General features: G+C 40.0%; 1 protein-coding gene across 3 annotated transcripts in view; it reads left to right on the top strand.

Moving 5' to 3' along the window:
- The first annotated feature begins 702 nt into the window (after positions 1–702).
- The window catches only part of STK3 (serine/threonine kinase 3), a 143,135-nt gene continuing 123,898 nt past the window's right edge, over positions 703–19,939 (top strand). Inside the window, exons 1-3 of one of the 3 annotated variants that reach the window (XM_071803915.1) lie at positions 703–721; positions 17,401–17,481; positions 17,928–18,056. In XM_071803915.1, the coding sequence (XP_071660016.1) occupies positions 18,040–18,056 (17 nt within the window). In that variant the 5' untranslated portion in view covers positions 703–721; positions 17,401–17,481; positions 17,928–18,039. Of the gene's footprint in view, positions 722–9,361; positions 9,497–9,830; positions 10,076–17,400; positions 17,482–17,927; positions 18,057–19,939 lie in introns of those variants that run through there. The other 2 variants (XM_071803916.1, XM_065830627.2) reach the window with 2 other exon arrangements.

The raw sequence follows: 19,939 nt of genomic DNA on the forward strand, positions 1-19,939 counted from the left end.
GGAGGAATTCAGTAGGAGAACTGTGTCTCCAATTTAGAAACTTGAGAAGAAGCCTAAAAAGCTGTCCAAGGTCTGCATAAGACACTCTGAGGACACAACATGTAGCAATAAAGATTGATATAAGAGCTGATGAGCTTAACCTTGCAAAAAGAAAAACAGGAGTTTGTCATCATGACATTTATTTAGTTAAAACCTGAGAAGGAAGAGCCAAGAGCAGCTCCTATAAATCCTATAGAAAAAAAAAAAGGCTCTGTAGGAATGGGATCTGTATGGAAAAAACATCCCTTGTTTGGACTTTCATTTCACCAAAGAGAAGGAATTCTGACCTTGTGTGAGACAGAAAAAAACAGACTCAAAGGAGGAAACTGCAGTATGAAGACACCTAGACAACAAGAAACTACCCTCTGGAGTAACCTTACTTTGGAAACAGGGCTGACAACAAGAAGAGAAAGATCTGCTGGCTGCTGCTGTGTCTGTCTGAAGGGCTGGTTCAACCGGCGCCAAGAAACAGAGATCTCCTGAGAGCCCGCTGGGAAACCAGTGCTTCCCAGCCTCCAGGGATCTGGCTGCCCCAGTGCTGTGGGATCTGCTCCTGTCCACAGCAGGACGGTTGCCGAGTCAGCCACTGAGCATCACCCAAACACCTTCTGCTCAGATATACCAGAGGATGCAGAGACGCAGAGTGCGTGACGGAGCTAGAGATGGTATCATAGGACGCAAGGTAAATGCCTTTCTGGAAAAGAAAAAAAAAAAGACATACACTTAATACTGTTTTATTAGGCTACATAGTGTAGCTTAGCTCATTTATTTTAAGCAAACACAAACACATTTAGGAGGAAGTTATATTTAAGTGACATCAGCAAAAAAGCTTAAAATAATAGATACATAAGTATAAACTGGCACAGCTCTAGGAGTGTCAACTGGTGACTTACACGGACTGTGGGTCTGCCTTGACACAGCCATTTGTTTATTAAAAAGAAAAAACTTCTTAAGGCTGAGGAATCCAAATAACAGCAGTAACACTCCCTGCAGCTTCTAACTTGTGCAATAAGGTCCTGTGCTAGCCTTCCTGTCCTAGGACTAAGACAAACAAACAAAAATAGATTTTCTGGAATCCACTGCATTTCTGTAGGGTACTTTTTATAAATTACGCTGCAAGAGATTATTATCACAAGCACATCACTTTAGAAGACTTCCTAGAAGCAAAGCAAGTTTGGAGAAAACCTCTCAAACAATCCCCCTCACTGTAAGACACCTGTTCTCCTTAAAACACTTTCTTTAGTGGAAGTCACCCCAGCTGAATTAAATTTGTTTCCCTTGGGCCTGCATTCTCTTTAGCCAACACAACAGCTGCACCATGTGGAGATGAGCCACAAGAAGTGTAACAACACATGTTTGTGATTGCTGTATCAGCTTTGGCAGATTTAAGTGCAGGGGTCTTTAGCTGCCTTCTATTAGAGAGCCAGCTTTACAATATATACAACATCTTGCAAAGTAGTAGCAATAATATATATAGTTTTATGTATTTCTTGTACATGCTGGTACAGTAAAACCAGAAAGGAATTGACTATTATGTATAGCCATAAATATTGTACTAAGCACAAACATTTTCTTTTTGCTTGTAGAAGAAGGAACAGAACAGGAGGATGGGTTAACTACACTAAAATCCCCCAAGTCCGCTATGCTAGCTGTTATCCAGTCTTGCAGAGACACTCGGCCATTCACAATGTGTAGTAACCCTGTTATTTCAAAGCTGCAGTAAATTTAATCTCTCCAAGAAATTGCTGAATTCCTGGAAAATAACGCATCATCTTGATTCACTGTGCTTTTTTTGTTTTTCATTTCAAGAACAGGTGCCAAAAACTGGTCTTGCGGAGCCTAGTTCAGTATACTTTACAACGCAGTTTTTAAATCTGCTTTTGAGGCATTTATCTAGGAGCTGTGGAGTATCTTGCATCCGTCAAAATGAGGTGGCTGTTTTTGAAATACCATTTTGAAAGGTCGAGATAAGTGTCAATAATTCAGCACGGGATCAAGCATTTGTATTTATAACGTGTTGTTCCTGTTACTTTATGTATAATTAGTGCTGTATGTATTTGTGGGTATTCTAACACAGTTGTGTGACTTTAATCTTCCTACACATTTTCTCACTTAAAATTGCTATGCCACTGCATATTATATAGTATGCAAGGCATAGTATACATTAATATTGTAATGCACTATACATTAATATGTAATGCATGTTATACAATATTGGATAAGTGTCTCTGTGACTCTGAACAGCATATTTTCCCACTGTCTAAAATTTCAAATGCTTAGTATCTATGCCACAATAAGGGGACAACTTCTACACTGTTTATCTTCTCTGAGTGCATAGTTTCTAATCAAATGAACCTATGACATATTATTAAGAGGTTATGTCAAATAAATAGTAGTGTCTAATGTGATCTGCCTCTAATTTTGACCTTTCCTCCATCCTCCTGGGAGATGAATCAGGCTGAGGATAGAAACACCAGTCAAGCAAAAATCTGCATTTATATTCACACTCCCATGAGCAAATTCGGCAGGACTCTCCTTTGAGAACTGATCCCCAAAGTTTTTTTTTTTGAAAGAAAGACTCTGTTGATGCTGACTGATTTTGGATCAGGTCCTAGAGACATCCTTCCTAGTTTGAGCTGCATAGAGCAGGGATTTACTATCTATTAATCTTACTGAAGGAGAGACATAGTATATATTAAAACACGCAATTTAGTGCTTTTTTGTTCTGGTTCAGTTATTCATTGTTTTACCTCGTATTCAAATTAGCATGTTCTTTTTAAAAACTAGCTTTAAGGAATTTAAACTGCATTTGTTAATCCAGAAGGAGAAGCTTAATACCACCAGTGTAACAAATTAGATCATGGAATTACAGACGAGCTCAAGGATGAAGCAATAAAAGTTGTGTATGGGCCAGTTCAAGGTTACACAAAAACATTAAGCTCTGTCTTGTTTAGAAGACATTGAAATGTGATATATGAACACAAAAGAAGTAATGTCTTGAAATTTGAAAACGATTAGCAGTTTTACTCTGCAGGGATCTATGGGAGGAGATGGACTCCACCCTGAGGAAGATAAAAGACCTCAGTTTTCTCAACTGGAAGAAGTGATTCATTTTAGGTGGAAGTGGTATGCATATGATATTCCTCATGTGGTAAATTAACTGTTTCCATTAAGAAAGCTCCTAGCATATGGAATTGCTCTATTTTCCTCTGCTCTGCAGAGAAAATTATACCACCAGAACATTTTATTTTTGCTAAACCCAGCCTGGGTAAAAATGGGCAGTGTTGATGGCTGTTGATAAACTTATTTTTGTTACTAAAAAAATCTATTAATCTTCCCCTGGTTCTCTGCTTGCAACTAAGAAAATTCATTTTTAGTGAAGGAATAGTGGAAAAAACTTAGGTCTTAAATTTAATGGTGTTCATAAGCTATCTAGATAGTAACTTGCTTTATGTTTTACTGTTGTTTTATGGTTTGGCCTATGTATGCTCAGTCACTTCAAAGTTTTGTTTTCAGCAGAAAATTCTCTTGCTCAGTAGTGACAGTAGTTTCAGTACTCATCCTGGGTAGCAGCGAGGATGCCATAAAACTTCCCTATTGAACCAAACTGAACCTGATTAATGGAGGCTCAAATCAGTGCATCATATAAAGTCAGTTCCGTGAAACTTTATTATGTGCTGCTTTGCTGCTTCTTTAGTGCAAGGGCTGCTGTGGGGAAGGCTTCCCGCTGCTTTTAAGAGCAGAATGGGAATGTAAGTGCAATCTTAATCTTTTTCTTGTTTTGAATATGTTTCTACTTTCCACGGGCTCTTATCTTGTAATCAGACCTATTACTTCACAGTCAGTCATGAAATGGCTGTTATGCCACTGAACTTTTTTTTAGAAGTTTTAAGACAGGAATTGTATTTAGGTCTTTTTTTTTTAAGTATGACTGCACATGTTATATGAGTAGCTTATTTGGACTTGAATTATGGTCTTCTTGCATGTTTTGATTAGGAAAGATTGGAAAAAAGTAGGAAACTGAAATTTTGTGGTTTCTGGATTGTAAAACGTTTAGAATGAGTGATTCTTCCACATACAAAACACTGGCTTTGTATTATCTATGAAGCAAGCTGGGGATGTGCTTCACAAATAAATAGGAAGGGTTTTATTAATAATAAAAAAGCCCTCTAACTGAATAAGCTGTAAGCATTTCATGGCTTTGCTTTTGGAGTGCTCAGTATTCACTATATGCTTGCCAGTTGTATTGGGTTCTTCTAATCTGTCATTTGTTGTTTTGTATTTCTGCTTCCCACTGTTTGGTATTTCTCTTCAAGCACTTCTGTGAAAGGTCGATAAGGGCAAGGAAGCTTCCCTTCTTTAGAACTGAAAGAATGGGTCTTGGTAGCCTCTTGAAAGCATCATCCATGAAAAGAAAAAATACTCTAATCTTCACTAAACATTTCTGTGACATCTTCCTCAAACTCTCAGCTCAGAAGCTAAAGATGGGAGAAGATGCAGCCTTCATGGTGATGCAAGCCTTGGGCACAAAGCTACACGTAGTCAGGCAGCTGAAGTTCATTTCTTATAGTACTTGCTTCATCAAGTAATGATGATTCAATCATTCTTTAGCTATTGATTGTAGTTTCCGCTCCTAGCGCAGGCATCAAGCCTTGCTAGTTAAATGTTATTTATTTATTCTCCAGGGCGTGAGCACACCTCTTCGCAGACAGGAGAACAGATGGTTGTCCCCGGAAAGAGGGGGAATGTTTTTGTGCAGAAGGGAATCCAGAGTAACTGAGTATTACCACAACAACAGCAATTGTTTCAAGAACTGAGATTTCTTTTTTTTTTTCAAGTTGATGATAATCCGTAGATCCCACAAGCACAATCAACACAGCTGTAGTAGAGACTGGGATATGTTCTTTGGTTAATTGTAAACAGCAACTCTGTATCCATGGTTTATTTTTACCATAGTGTGCTATAATAGGAAAAATAGCAAATGGTAAGCCTATATATAGCCTGTTACTAAGACTATGAGCTAAATGGTTAGTCAACAGAAAAATCCTATCCTAATCAACAAATGTCTTTAGCTCTAGTAATAATATTTTGGATATCAAAATGATGTATATTAGGTAGTGAAGGAATTGCAGCGGCGCAGCTAATATTTTACTGCTCTCTTCAATGTCAAGTAGGAATTTTGTTAATCATGTTGATTTTGATGGGGTGGATATGGATGGCAGGATCTGTACCTATATTTCCTGCCTATTTTCTGCACCTTTCTTTTGCTGGACCAGCAAAAACTCAATTTCCTTTAATGTGACATTAAATAACCATTAAGTTGTGAATAGTTCAGGAAAAGAAACTAAAACCTCAATTGTTCTTTATTCTTTAGCTTCATTAAAAACTTTTTTTTAAAAAAAAACTAATTTGTAGTCCAAACTTGAGAATATGATGTTCTTTATAGTTTATTTATAACTATTTTATGACTGATAGGGTTAGGAAAGTATATAACAAATTCTTAGATAAGCCTTCAAGGTTACTTCATATTGGACATGATAGGTAGGAAAAAATAAAGGCAGAAGTCAGTTTTTCTTATCTTCTGTATAAACAAGCCGGTATTTCATTCAAGGCCTTTCCCTTAACTTTCAGCATACCAGATCACTATCAGGCAGTCAGAGGGAGAGACATGCAAACATGTTGTTGTTGACTATTTGTCTACGGAATTTATGAATTGATTTCTAAGGAAATCAGGCCCCTGCATTCAGCCTGTCTCTGGGCTTGCCTGTTGTTCCTTACCTTTCTCCCCTTCACAAGCATTTGGGACTTAGCTGGCCAATATTCATCATGTTTGATGAAAAGCTGGAGATCCATAACAACATCAAGTTCCTGTTTTTATGAAACTCAGAGGTGATGGGTAGAGGAGGGAATACCCTGTTTGTGGGGCTGTCCACTCCATGGCAAGGGAAAAGGGAAACTTCCCTTAGCTGCTGGGATAGGGACCGTGCTAGACCCGCAGTCTGCTCCTGACAGCTCCACACAGGTTGTGATACAGACACAGGGTATTTGGGGGGTGACGTTGGGGTGGGCCAAGGTACCCATGATGTGGAGGCATTGTAGGCAGCACAGAGCAGGGGAAACACTTGGGGTCTATGCAGGCAGCAAGGACATGGTGGGTTTGTCATGGCAAGGGCTGTTGTGGACTGGTACACGAGGTACTGAGAGAGGGAGAACTGAGGACCCTGCGAAAGAATTGGGAGCTACTGGGGTGAAAGGTAGAAAGCAGACAGGGAAGGAGCCAGGCTGTGGAAAGCACCAGGGATGTGATGAAGGACTAGAGGTATTTTGTTTGGACAGCATAAGAAGTTCGTGACACATACTTCTTGGAAAACATGTACTATTAATTCTGCTGCTTTCTAGTAGCGCCATGTATTAGTTACAATGCATGTTGTCTAAATGAGCCTGATCGAATACCTTCTGTAGTAAATGTGGCTTTTATTTGCTACCAAAGGAACCAGATAAGGTCTCTACTATAACATACATAATTTATTTGCATGACGTTCATGAATGACTTTGAAGTATATATTTGGAATTTAAATCTTACCATTAGTAATACCTGTTAGAAACTCAGACATGAGCTTCTCAAGTAATTTTGATATTTCTCAGGTTTATTATGAATTATATGCAACTGAGGCAGGACTGACATCTTGGAACTTTTTGGTTCATACATTTAGGGGCTTGGGGACTGCTCTAGTTTGTGGTTATACAGCATCTAATACTTGTCTGTGCCATCATGATTCCTGATTCCATTGCAATATAAGTAATTATAATATAAATTATTTTATTTGTTTACAAAACTACATTATAATATAAAATAATTACAGCACTAAATATAAAGTATGGTCTTCATCCATCCTTTGGTCTAAGGAATTGTATTTGATGTTGATGCTAGTTCTGCATAGGAGTCCCAATTCATGCTGATAAACTGGTGAAGCGGATGAAATGCTTTGGAAAAAAAAAGAGTAATTTAGTTAGTTTTTTCCTGTACTTTTAAGATTGAGCTACATTAAGCCTTGCCTTGCTCACATGCCTTCTTAGCAGTGTCATATAGTTCTACTCTTGGAAGAAATCATGGGAAAACTCATGCAAATTGTTTGCAACTTCCTCATCTCCATGTTGTCTAGACACCAGCAATCTCATAGTGTATTCATGCCTCCAGAACATCTAGACTGCCCTTGACTGGAAAGGTAGTAGAGGTAGTAGAACAGAGGGAGTCTGTTTTCCCTTTCAAAGTTCCTTCTTTGCTGGTGGCTAGGTACAGTACTGCAATGAATACCAAATCAGTGTTACATTTCACAACATGGTTCCCAAATTCATAGTGAAGGGGAAAGGTGAGATGAAGTTATTTATTCCAATGTCATCGACTGAAGATAACTTTTGAAACTAAAAGAGATTAACAAAGCAATCTTGAAAAATACTATGGTATACACGTTATCGCTATTTTATTTTCAGCATAAAAGTACTTAGAAAGCATTCTGAAACTTCTGTGAGAAAGACATGGAATTAGTCCATTTTTTGGCACTGTTTGCCCCGCTAGGTTAAAGCCAAGTAACCTAACTTTTTCTGTTTCAGGCATCTTATTTTTTTTCACACTTTTCTTTCTTCCGTAGCAGAGATGGAGGACACTCCTGTCACCTTCTTCCTCAATTATTGGGTGGTCAAGCTATTTTTGGGAGAGCGATTGTGGTATTGAATTGTTTTGAACAAAGAGAGCTATTATCTGTATCTGCTATTCTTGGACAAATTTTCTTTAGACTGGTTCTTGTCAGCTGTTGTTAAAGGGGGAGGGAAGAGTGGCAGATTAGGTTGTTTAGCCTTTTTCCAGAGAAAGACGTATACGTGTGAATGGGGAGAGGGGACATTGCCTTTCATCTTGCTGTTACAACTATAATGTAGTACTTGATTTTTTTCTGAGACTGATTTTCCTTGCTTTAATATATAGTTTATTGCAGCTTTGGCTTGAGATGAAACTGGAAAGAAACCGCCTCCTCTGAAATAGCCTGAACAAAATATCGCCTTAAAGATTTGTGTTAAAGGATGTGGAGACAGTCTCTGCATTCCGGGAGTGTGACAGCCAAACAGGGTTTGGGTGAGATTGGTGAAATGTACATAATAATTGGTCAGTGGGTACAGCTGAAAATCCTGTAAACCAAAGTTGGACACTTAGATCTACCTGCCTGACCTTCCTTGTCCTAGAACTGAGAGACAGGAAGTCTGGTGGGGTTCTTCCTCACCACTTTCTAACGCCCTCATACCACACTACATCTGAGGTATCCACTGGCTCCTTCTCCTGGGTGGTTTGTTTTGGTATCTCCTACTAACAGTTGTCTATGGTAGGGGCACATCTGGCAGTACTGCTGGTGAGCCACTCCGGCTTGTGGGATGATACTTGAAGAGCTCTCCTTTAATCTGTTGTGCAAAGGAAGATGTTCTGGTGCAATTTTTCCATGACTCAGAAAAACAAAGAAACCTAAAAGGTCATATGGTGGTGTGTGATTTGATTTATGGGTTCATTCAATATTGCCGTTGTGCCTTTAGCCTGACCACAGTGAGTCAACCAGATATTGACTCAGGCAAAGCAGAGGACTTGCACAACAGTAGGACTTCAGTCATTCAAAATTCCCTTGCTAATGCACATCAAAGAGATGAACTTAGGTATGGAGTGTGGTTGTTTTGTTTTTTTGTTTTTTTTTTTTTTTTTTTGAGGGGGAGTGCTGTTACACGTCTAAAATCAGCTTAAAGTGGAAGTTGGACATCTTGGTATTTTTATGGATCTTCCCCAAATGTTTCACTACCTTGAACTTCCATTAGTTAGGCAAATGATCTTACTTTCAGGAAAGGATACAGAAGCTGGCTTGAACCTTTAAGCTTTTCTTGTATTGAGTTGGCTGGATCTACTTGGATGCTTTCTCAGTTTCTTAAATTGCTACATAAACAGCACAAAGTCAGAAGTTGGAAAGTCGAGAAATCGCAGGGAACTATCACGTGGTACTCGGTGGCCAAAAATCTGCTGCTTGAATAATTGTGTGTCAGCTTCCTATGGCTTTGCAGGGTAACTTGTATGTTTTGGCATTAAAATGTAAAGTGCCAGCGTTTTCCACCTCAAAGCCACGCTGTGCCACCAGAGCCAGCTTTGGAGAGCAGCTCCCCATGACTAACTGCAGCCTGCCTCCCGCAGCACTCTGGAGCCAGCTGTCCCTGGGGAGATTTACCTCTCCAGGCAGGGGCTGGTTGCAGCTCAGCAGCACGCCAGGCTGGTGCAGACAGGCGGATGAAAGGCGCAGGACCCCGGCAGCCTTGCCCCGGGGCGGCGGGGCCCGGAGGCGGCAGCGGGGGAAGAGCCGCCTTCAGCCTCGCCCCAGGCCGTGCCCGGGCCTGCCCTTGCCCGAAGGCCCCGCCCCACGAGCCAGGGGATGAGGTGAGCGTGTGGGGGCGCGACGGCTGTCCTTCTCCCCGGCGGGTCTCTGCTTCTCCGCCACCCGTTTTTCCCCGGCCGACCGGGCCCCTCCGGGCGCCGCCCCACAGGAACGGGCACGGCCGGTTCCCGGGAGGACTACACCTCCCGACGTGCCCCGCGGGCCGCCGCGCGGAGTATGCCGGGAGCGCGGCCGCCTCCATGTTCTTCCCTTCCCGCCGGCGCGACGCCCCCAGCTCTTCCCGTGGTGGGGCCTCGCACCTCCTGCCGCTCTGAGCGACTTCCGCGCTGGCCAATCAGCACTTTGATGGCGCGGGTTGTAGCCATTGAGAGGCGCGAGGGGGCGGGTCTCCACCGGTAGCCGGGTAGGTAGCGGTAGTGGCGGGTGCCTGAGAGAGGCCGGGACTGGCGGTGGCCGAGGGAGGGCGCGAGCCCCGTTTAAAGGGCCAGCGAGCTCGCACGAAAGTTGTGAGGAGTTTAGTGGTTGCCGGCCCGGTGGTGCCCGGGGGCTCGGCCGGGAGCCCCCTCCGGACAGCGGGGCCGGGGGGCCAGCAGCGGCATGGAGCAGGCAGCGCCCAAGAGGTAACGACCCTCCCGAGCGGCCCCTTCCCCTCCCGGAAGCGAGCGCGGCGGCACGGCCGGGGCGAGGCCTTGGGCCCGCGGGAGCGGACGGGCCCGACCCCCCGCTGGCCTCGGGAGCCTCCGGCGCTGTGACTGGGGCAGCGGGACCGCGGCGGGGGCTGAAACGTTGCCCCCGCCGGAGGGGTTGTGTTGCGTTGGGAAAGGTCTTCTATAGTGTGGGGAATCCCCGAAGTACCTGTCCTGGATAAACTTCCAGTTGAAGGCAAACCCTGAGGGACCGGTTGAGTTACAAACGAAACATTTTAATGTGAAATGAGGAAAACTTCATGGCCCTAAAGAGTCCTCTGTGGCCCGAGGGTCAGACTTTACAGTGCAGGTCTATGGAAAAAACGGGCAGAAGTAGCTGTCCTTATCTTTCCGTATGAGAAAGTGCCCTTGTGCTCCGCTGGTGGAGGGATGCTTGTGGGGGTGGGCCTTGCATAGTTGCGATTGCAAATCAGGGAGTGGGAAGAGGCAAAAATCAAGAGTATTTCCACAGTATGTCTGTTTTCTGAAACACATAGGCGATCTGGTCATATGAATTAATATATTTTTTTGGCATTTGTCGCTAGACTTCTTTTTGTGTGCATGTGTAATGATGTGAAACCATGAGCTTTGCTTTAAATGTGACACTGTCATCTCAGTGCACACAATAATTTTGCTGTAATTGTTTTAAATTTTATCATATATTTTAATTGGAACGATCCTTGAATGTAGTCGTATACTACATAGAATATAGTTGTGTGTTATACAGAGTGTGGTCACACAGTTTGCATATATACTTACTGTCTTAGAGCTCCAAGTATTTTACTCTTGCTTCCTATTAATTTAATGAAAAACCTGGTGACTGGCTACACAATATAAATTAGTGTTAGAAACTAATAAATCAGTTTTTACATTCTGCTTTAAAACATCTACATTCTACATGTAAAACCTTTATAATTCTTTAAAACAGCTTCCTGCAGGATGACAGAGCTTGAGAAGAATGCTGTCTTGAACTCTTACTGTTTTTTCCTCCAATAATACATCAAGTAACAGTATCTGCTTGAAAACTTTGACCAAGAATTAATTAGTAGTTGCTATAAAGAGTGTTTTCAGCGGGCAGTGGAACAGTATCTACTACTGAAAACTTTGACCAAGAATTGGTTTTTATTTGTTATGCAGAACGTTTTTAGAAGGCAGTATGGGGGAGGAGGAACAGGCCTAAGCTGTAGTTTCAGGCTGACGGTGCTGCATGTCTCAAATAAAGGAAGTAGGACAGGCATCAGCAAGGGTTTAGGAGAAGAAGTGGAAATGTCTGAGGAGTAATCAATGTTACCACCATCAGTACAAAGCTTGGGATCTGGTGATATCAAAGGTTTGAAAATAAAGCTTGAAATTAGCATAACCCATGAGATTTTTTTTTTTTTTTTTTTAAGATTTGGGACTTGCTGTAACTTTTTTTACTAGGCCAGAGGCTGTGTGTATGGCCTAATTGAGAATGAGGAGCTGTTTAAATCTTTAGCTTCAGTCAGGAAGAATTAGGAAGTTTTGAGAGAACTTCTAAATTCTCTGGTGTGTTTTTATACATTCCATGTTTTTGAAGCTTATTTTTATAAGATTGGATGTGATGAGAACTTAATGGATTTGTTTATTTGATGAGAGGAAGATCTGAACCCAGTTTTTCACAAGATATTAACTCAAGTTTTCATAAGATGTGGACTAAGGTTTTAATGAATGTGCATCTATATCTCCTTTAAGTGTTGTTTTTACAGTTCTCTGCTTGTTTGGCGTTCCAAAGTATTCTGCTAGGACACCATATTTTTCTGTAAATCTTCTAGACTAGAAGGACTAGAAATTATTTTTTGTGGGCTGAATTTTTTTGATGCCTGCCTTGCATGCAGTAGTGGCTTGGGATGGACATGCAATATTTACTTTGCAAAATAGATGCAGGCACTGGACTTGACTTTGATGCCTGCTCTCCGCAGAAGCAGTTACTGACAGGAATCTATTGCCTTGGTATCTGTAGTGCAAGACATTCATCTAGAGGTAGCAAGAATTCCATAGGAACACTTAAAAGCTGCATAGATGTCCTAGAATTCCAGTGTTCTCTCGCGGATACAGGACACTTTTATCCCACCCCCCTTAACTGTAAAGGAACACACAACTTGGTTGAGTGTTGTGTAAATCTTTACAACAGCCCTTCAGAATGTAGCAGTGATGATGCCCAAGTGACAGGCTGGTCCACTGTGGCTTTTAAATGGTGATGCCATCAAGATTGCTGGCTTTTCTTGTTTGACCAATGTGCTGCAACAGCAACAAAAGATGTACAAAGAGGAGTCCTTTTCAGAATAATTTTTTTTACATTTTAAAGTAATTTATAGTAGGTGTTCTGATGTTATACTGAACAGTTTGTGCAGTAGTTGCCACAGGGTGTTTGCATGCATCTGAATTTCTAACTGTATTTCAGATGTGCTTTATACTTTTTTACCTCACTAAAATGGACATTTCCTCTTGAAATCAGTTACAAAATTTGCCTCTGAGTCTTGTAATTTTTCCCTGTTATTATTGTTCTATTTTTCTGTATATATTGGCATACTCAGGTATGAGGAGATACATTGCATACAAGTGAAAAGTAGCTAGAGGCCCAGTTCTGTGAAACACATAGTTTTTAATCTAGCCAACATATCTCCTGCACGCTGCCACCAAATAAAATGCTTCTTAACAAGCGTGTAACCTGTTAAGTTTTTCCAGTAGTTTCTCTAAGCTGGGGCATTTGAATTTTCACTAAAATTTAATTTTTGTGGAAAGGGAAAAGCTTTTTAAAATATGAACTACCTGTGAAAATATGCTGGTTTTAATTTTTATGTCAATGGATGTGTAAGGTCATGTGGATGACAGTTGTCAAGTTCCCCCTGAAAATGATGAGAAAAATGTGTAAGTTTGCTTGAGTTTTATTGGTAGAAAACTAAATCTAAGTACACAATACAATAATGTAAACTGTCTTAAACTTTCTCCTACTTGTGTGAACGTTGTAAAGCAGTGTAAATGGCTCCAGGCTTTCATTTGCCACCTGTATTTCTGATGACTGCAGTGATTTCTCTTACTAGCTTCTCTTTTAATATATCAGTGTAATTGATCCCAGCCATTCTTTTTAAATGTTTCAATGTGCTAGTTCTTCTGCAAAATAAACTCCATATATTCATGTTTCACGGAACAGCTGTCCATTTTTCCATAACTCATGACAGTAATTGATGGAGTTCTATTCTTTAGTCTCGCTATATTTTTCTTTGTTAGCTTTCAGGGGTTTTTTTATGCCTACCTCTGTAACATATTGCCAGTTTATTTCATAAAATCTGTAATGACTGTAGGACACTAAACTCAGGCTTTGTTTTTTCATATTGGGTGGGGGAAAAAATATCTCTTGCTCTTTCTAGTCCCAGTTCAGATTTTTCTGATAATTGTGCTAGGATTGTTAGTCTTGGGTGCCTCTCAATGTTTCTAGGTTTTTCTGCATTTAGTTATTTGGAGTTTTGCTGGCATACTGAATGACATGTAAGATTCTAATCATGCTATGTATGAATGTTTTCTCCTATCAACTGGATTTATAAAAGTAAAGTTCTTTGCTAGGATATATTTTTCTTGTTTAAGAGACTAAGTATTATGCAGAAAGTCAAACCTGCTTTGAACAAGAAAATCCTTTTGATATCTCTTGTCCCAGAATTGTAGTTCAGTTAGTCCTGCTTTCAGGAACAGCTTTCCTCCTGCAAGAGTGCTGAAAGAGCCCATGGTCACTACCTGATGATTTTCTAGGGCAAAAACCACAAAATAACTTTCTACCCAGGTTTCATACTTATCTTCTACACATCTCCTTTGGACTTTCTTCCAGTTTGTTTTTTTTAATATGTGTGTGTATGTATATATGGTACTTGTATCCTGTGGCCAGAATAAAATGGTTCCTGAATTTACTGATTTATTTGAGGACCCATGAGGGAGAGGAACGAGGCACTATTTTTTTTTTTTTTTTTTTTTTTTTTTCTGATTGTTCTTGAGCCCTTTGTCTCTTCAGTTGTTTCTTTCACTTCCACCCCCCTCATATTTCTAGTCGTGCCTTAGCAGATCAGTATTTTACTGGGTGCTTGTAGCATTCACATGTAGAAGACCTTAATGCTTAAAAAAAGTAGTGATCCTTCTGAAATGCCTGGCTGTGTATGTTTCATATTGCATATTTAGAAAGTGAGGCTATTAGGACACACACATGCAAACAGCTCCTGATTAAGGAGCTGATTCTGAAGTTTTAGATGCATTTCTATGTCCCAAGTTTTAGTTTCTCATTTTTAACCAATATTATAAGATAATATTTCTAATTGCTGCTTCTTGTGTTCTGCTTAGTGCTGTACAGCCAGTTAAAACAGTCATCTTCTTCGACCCTGCTTCTCACAAAGTTTTCATGAATGCTTTCTTTATTGCAACTGTTTCAGGGTATATTGCATGCTGTTCTGTAGTTCAAGAGCTAGAAATTGTGTGGAACTTCTAGAAACAGAAATCATTGAACAGTCTGAGTTATTAAGATTTTTCTCTGGTTCAAAGAACTGTGGTGTTAATACTGTCACTTGAACACCGAACCTTGCATCTGTACTCTGACCATGTATTTGTGAAGGAGTGTGAAGTACTTTTGAGCAATGCAGTTGGCGATTAAATTTGGCTAACCTACCTTTCTTCCTCTAAATAGGTTTAGTATTTAGCTGCCTTACTGTTAACTATTGATTATGTTTGTCAGAGTTGGATAACGTGACAATAATTTTAAAACTGCAGAATGCTATTTCTTTGATCTCCACGTTGCCTCTTATGTACTCCTGATAGTCACTTATTTGACAATTATATTGGTTTTGATGAGTTTTTGGCTGTTGGTGATTGTTTCCCTAGCTCTTCTCACCACTCCCAGTGTCTTGGCTGGAACTCTTTTGGTCTTAAGCATATTCTAAAGTTCTCTTTCAAGAACCAAGTTTGCTACAAAGACACACACATACATATACATATAAATAAAATTTTGAAGACCGCTTCAAAATGGGCATATTTGCTTCAGGATTTTTTTCTTTTCCCTTCTCATTGTAGTAGGCACTGCTCTTTTGGTGATCAGGTGGAAGTGTTTTCAGACATCTTTGGTTGAGGTCACTGTATGTTTTTCTCTTCCAGTTACTACAAAGTTAATTCCCTCCGCTGTTCTGTTGATTATATTATGTGGTTCTTTGGTTAAGTAAGAGGTTTGGCTAATGGTCATGCTTTTTATTTTTTTTGAGGCTCTGCTGGTATCATAAGCATCCTGTGCATGCTTTTTGTTGGTGGCAAGCAGAGGATGACTGCAATAACTCTTGTTTTGTGAACACTGCCTTCAAGGATCTGATCAGAGGCGAAAAAAGAATTTGAAACAAAAGAAGCAAAATTAATTATTTATTTCTTTAATACCCAGCAGAATCTTCTCCTCCCCCCTCTCCCCCCTCGCTTTATTTGTCTCAGCTTGCACTTGTTCATTAATGGAATATGTGCTTCCCTGCAAGATTTAAGTTCTATCTTAATGCTTTTGCAGACTTAGTTTAACTGCTCTCATTTGAGTTTTCTGCTGTTTTTCTTCATGTTCACGAGTTGTACCTGTCCTTTGCTGTGGATATTTTTATTCTCCCTTAAACACACCTGCTTTCTAGCTTCCTGCATGTTTGCTGTAGCAAACCATGTGGTCTTTACAACACATCGTGCACCTTTCCTTTCTGATTGTGGATGCTTTTTGTATTCATATAATTGCTGTGTCTATGAAATAGATCTTTGATACCTAAATGTGTGCAACCTCCTTCCCGCCTTGCTTTCCTTGTTTAACACCAATCCATATGACCTGCGTGCTTATACAATTACTTTACATTTTTGTCTTTACTTAGACGGCTGGCAGTAACAAGTCTCTTCTGACTCGGGTATTCTTTCATCAATCATTTCACTTTATTTTTTATTAGTTCTGTATGTCTCAGAATTGCATCATGTAATATGAAAGAATTTCTTTTGAACACTGTTCTTCCAGTGTTAAATTTGACAACATTTTCTGTCTGTGCCCTCCCTTCCCCTAATTTGTGTTCGCTTCCAGGAAAGTGTCACAGGATAACATATTTTCCATAATTTCTCAATGATCTGCTGTGCTTAGAAGTTTCTTTCCCCCCTCCCACCGCCGTCTTTTTTTTTTTCTTTTTCTTCGTCCTGCATACGGAATACATTGTCTATATCTGAGACTACAGCACCAGCTATTCTTCAGCTTATCTTCTACCTTAATAGTACCCTTGGCTATCACTTAGAGTTAACTTGTTATTTCAGTCTTGCAACAAAATTCCCTCTAACTTTTAGGGTGAAGAATTTACAGGTTGCAGCCACCCAGCCTCACTGCAATGTGTGTGAGGTTATATTTTCCTGTGCTACGCTAAGTGTCAGTTCCATCACAAACTTGCAGCCAAGTTGTGTTCTGAGATCTACCAGGAGCCTGGGGGGCTGGCTGAATGGGAATGCTGGAGGCTGGAGAAAGGTGGGACTGCTGGTAAAGAACAAAGGAAAGTGGTGAGAGTGGTTTGAAGAAGCTGGGAGAAATGGCAGGGTGATAAAGAATGATTTGTGACTGTGAGAGAACTGGAAGGCAAATATGGTAGTATTGGATAATTAGAGATTTTGTTGCACACATCTCTGTGTACATTCACAAAGATGCAAAAGGGGCTGCCCCAACAACTCTTGGAGTACTCCCCTTTTGAAAGTTCAGTGCTACCACCTGTGTCGGTGAAATGCTACCATATGCTCCCATATCATCTTGTCTCTGGGTTCTGCTTTTAACTTGATGTAATTCACTGGCTTATGAGTGGTATAGTTTAGAAAGTGGATGCTTCGTGTGGGTGAAGGATTGGTTTATGCTTTCTTAGATAACAAAGTGGTATGCTCTAGGCAGTAATGAGCATGTGTTTGCATGCTGGCTGCTCTTTGATGAAAGGTGAGCTTTACTGTATGATTTGGCTGTTATTGCTTTAGTAGAGGAAGTGGTTTGGGCAGTGAATTGGTCCCATGCTGCTCTGAATTGAGCAAACAGTGGGAAAGTGATAATGACAAAAATTGTCATAACTTCATCTTATATGATGGTTGATTAAAATTTTGTTACTGCTCTTTAATTAGGCATTTTATTTTAATTGGATTTTTTTTTTTCTGTGTACTCACTTTTCTGAAAGCTTGCTTGACATCTGTGTTTTTTTTTTCCCCAAAAAACAAAACAACTTTTGTCTTTCTTTCAGCAAACTGAAAAAACTAAGTGAAGATAGTTTAACTAAGCAGCCTGAGGAAGTCTTTGATGTTCTGGAGAAACTTGGTGAAGGGTAAGTGCAGCTATTTATGAGGGGATAGGATCAGAGGGAAACAGTATTTAAGCATGTGTTGGAATATAAAGTTACAGAGAAAGTGACTGTAAATGTCCTAAGGAATGCTTCTGTAGACAAGTTTTAATAATAAAGCAAATATGTGTATCAGTAGACTTCCACGCTTCCCCAAATATGTTTGCGCATTTTTGATGTCACTTGTTTATTAAGGCAGCAAATGTGGTTGTGCCTGTACTGGTGTTAGATAATGAATCTTTGTCAAGATGTAGTGTATTCAGGGGCATGTCTTTCCTGAGGTCTCAATAGAACTGGGTTTTTTGCAGCCTGAAAAAACCCTCAAACTTTGGCATGAACATATGGCTTCTATGACTTTTGAAAGTTTCTGAATAATGGAAATGAGAATCAGTTTATCTTGTTTTTTAAAAAAATCCCTCTTTTATTTTTAGGTCTTACGGTAGTGTGTTTAAAGCAATTCACAAAGAGTCTGGCCAAGTTGTAGCAATTAAACAGGTCCCTGTGGAGTCAGATCTTCAAGAAATAATTAAAGAAATCTCTATAATGCAACAATGTGACAGGTAAGTATGACAATTCTGCTCCCTTTCTAAGAGTCTGTGAGAAAATGTATTTGTACTTGTGAATATAGCTGAAATCTCTGCAGCTGCAATTTTTTTTATATGGAAAATTAAAACAGTCTGTGTTGGACAATTTACTTAAAGGAACCGTTTTGTGAATCTTTTCCTACCACTAGCTTGGAATGAAGAACGTACAAATAGTGTACCTCACAGAAACTGTTAAAAGAATAAGTACTTGCATCTGCTTAGAATTCTCTATGCTTGTTTCACTTTACTTGCTCTTATAACCCCAAAGGGGTTCAGAGTTACCTGTTTCAGAAGATCGATAATGATGTTTCTTGTACAAGATTAATGGCTAGCAGGTAACTTCCAAAATAGTAATCTATTGGTTGCCTTTTTCATGCAGGAACATACCTTTTAAAAAGTGAACAATCTTCAAATTGTTCTGAAGAAGGACTGTTACCATACAGTTGTTCAAAACTAGTACATCTTATGACTGGCGGTATTGTAGGAATGGAAGCCTTAACATCATGGCCTCAAGTTGCACCAGGAGAGGTTTAGATTGGATATTAGGAAAAACTTTGTAATGGAAAGAGTTGTCAAGCATTGGAATGGGCTGCCCAGGGCAGTGGTTGAGTCAGCATCCCTGGAGGTGTTTAAAAGCCATGTAGATGAAATTCTTAGAGACATTGTCTTAGAGGTGGACTTGACAGTGCTAGATTAACAGTTGGACTCCATGATCTTAAGCATCTTTTCCAAACAAAATGATCCTATGATTCTATGATCAGGCGCCTTCAGGGATGCAGAAATTACTTTGCATTTTCTCTCTTCTATGGAGTTATCAATTTTTTATTTGTATATTTTTAGGGACAATCTTTTAAGGTTTTGGATGTAACTTCTAAGTCAGATTTGCTAGGTGGAGTCTTTAATCACATCTAATCAGTGGTACAGGAGTCTGTTTGTGACTTGGAAGTACCAACGGGAGAGCTTTGCACTCCACTTAGAATAAGCTTTCTTTAAAATATTGATTGCTTTAGTCATTAACTTGGTGAATTGTATTATAGCAAGTGGTCAGTTACTTCTCAGTTGTGTTTGTGCTTTTGTGATTTATCGATGTTTAAGTTCTGTCTTTAAATGAAAAATTTGCACTTGCTTGGCAATGGGCAGTACTCATTCCAGATTTAAAGATAATCCTTTTAATGCAGTCTGAATTAATTCAGATTTCTTGCTGAATGTTTTCCTCAGGTGTTACATGAGCTTGATTGTACTTCTTCACAGCATTTTGTCTATAGGGTCATGAAGGAGAAGGTCCAAATATTTATCCTTAAATATAGGGATGGAGACCTCAGAGTACATTGTATCTGTAGCACATGGGAATGCTACTGTTCCTTAGACTTCTTTAGAACCTCCAACTGCAAGTCCTGATCTAAGTATTTGTGACCTACGAATGTGCTGGACCATGTGGTCTGTTCCCTTCTGGCATTGACTGCTTGGAATGGTAGAAGTTTGTAAAATGTGTAGGCAGGGGAATGGGAGGAAGAGGAAGGGTTTATGTTTTATCCAACATTCCACAAAGATGTATGATAAGATTATTTCAGATGATACTGAAAGGATTTGGAACCCTTGAGTTTTGTTCCAGGTTCCTCTTAATCCTTTTTGTCCCTGTGAGACTATTTTTGTCTGGCCAATTGGAGTTTTGTAACAGATACACATGAAAAAGGTCGCAGCAGTCTTGTTTGTCTGCTGAACTGTCGGACTAGATTTCATCCCCAGAGTAGGTGCTCAGCTCTTCCTGTGCATTGGAACAGGAGTTGAAATATGTTTACTTTGATTTTTCTTGTTGCTGTTAATTCTTTTTATCTCACGTTTCATTTCTTTCCTGTTAC

The sequence above is a fragment of the Patagioenas fasciata genome, chromosome 2, assembly GCF_037038585.1.
Source record: "Patagioenas fasciata isolate bPatFas1 chromosome 2, bPatFas1.hap1, whole genome shotgun sequence".
In the NCBI taxonomy this organism is placed as follows: Eukaryota; Metazoa; Chordata; class Aves; order Columbiformes; family Columbidae; genus Patagioenas; species Patagioenas fasciata.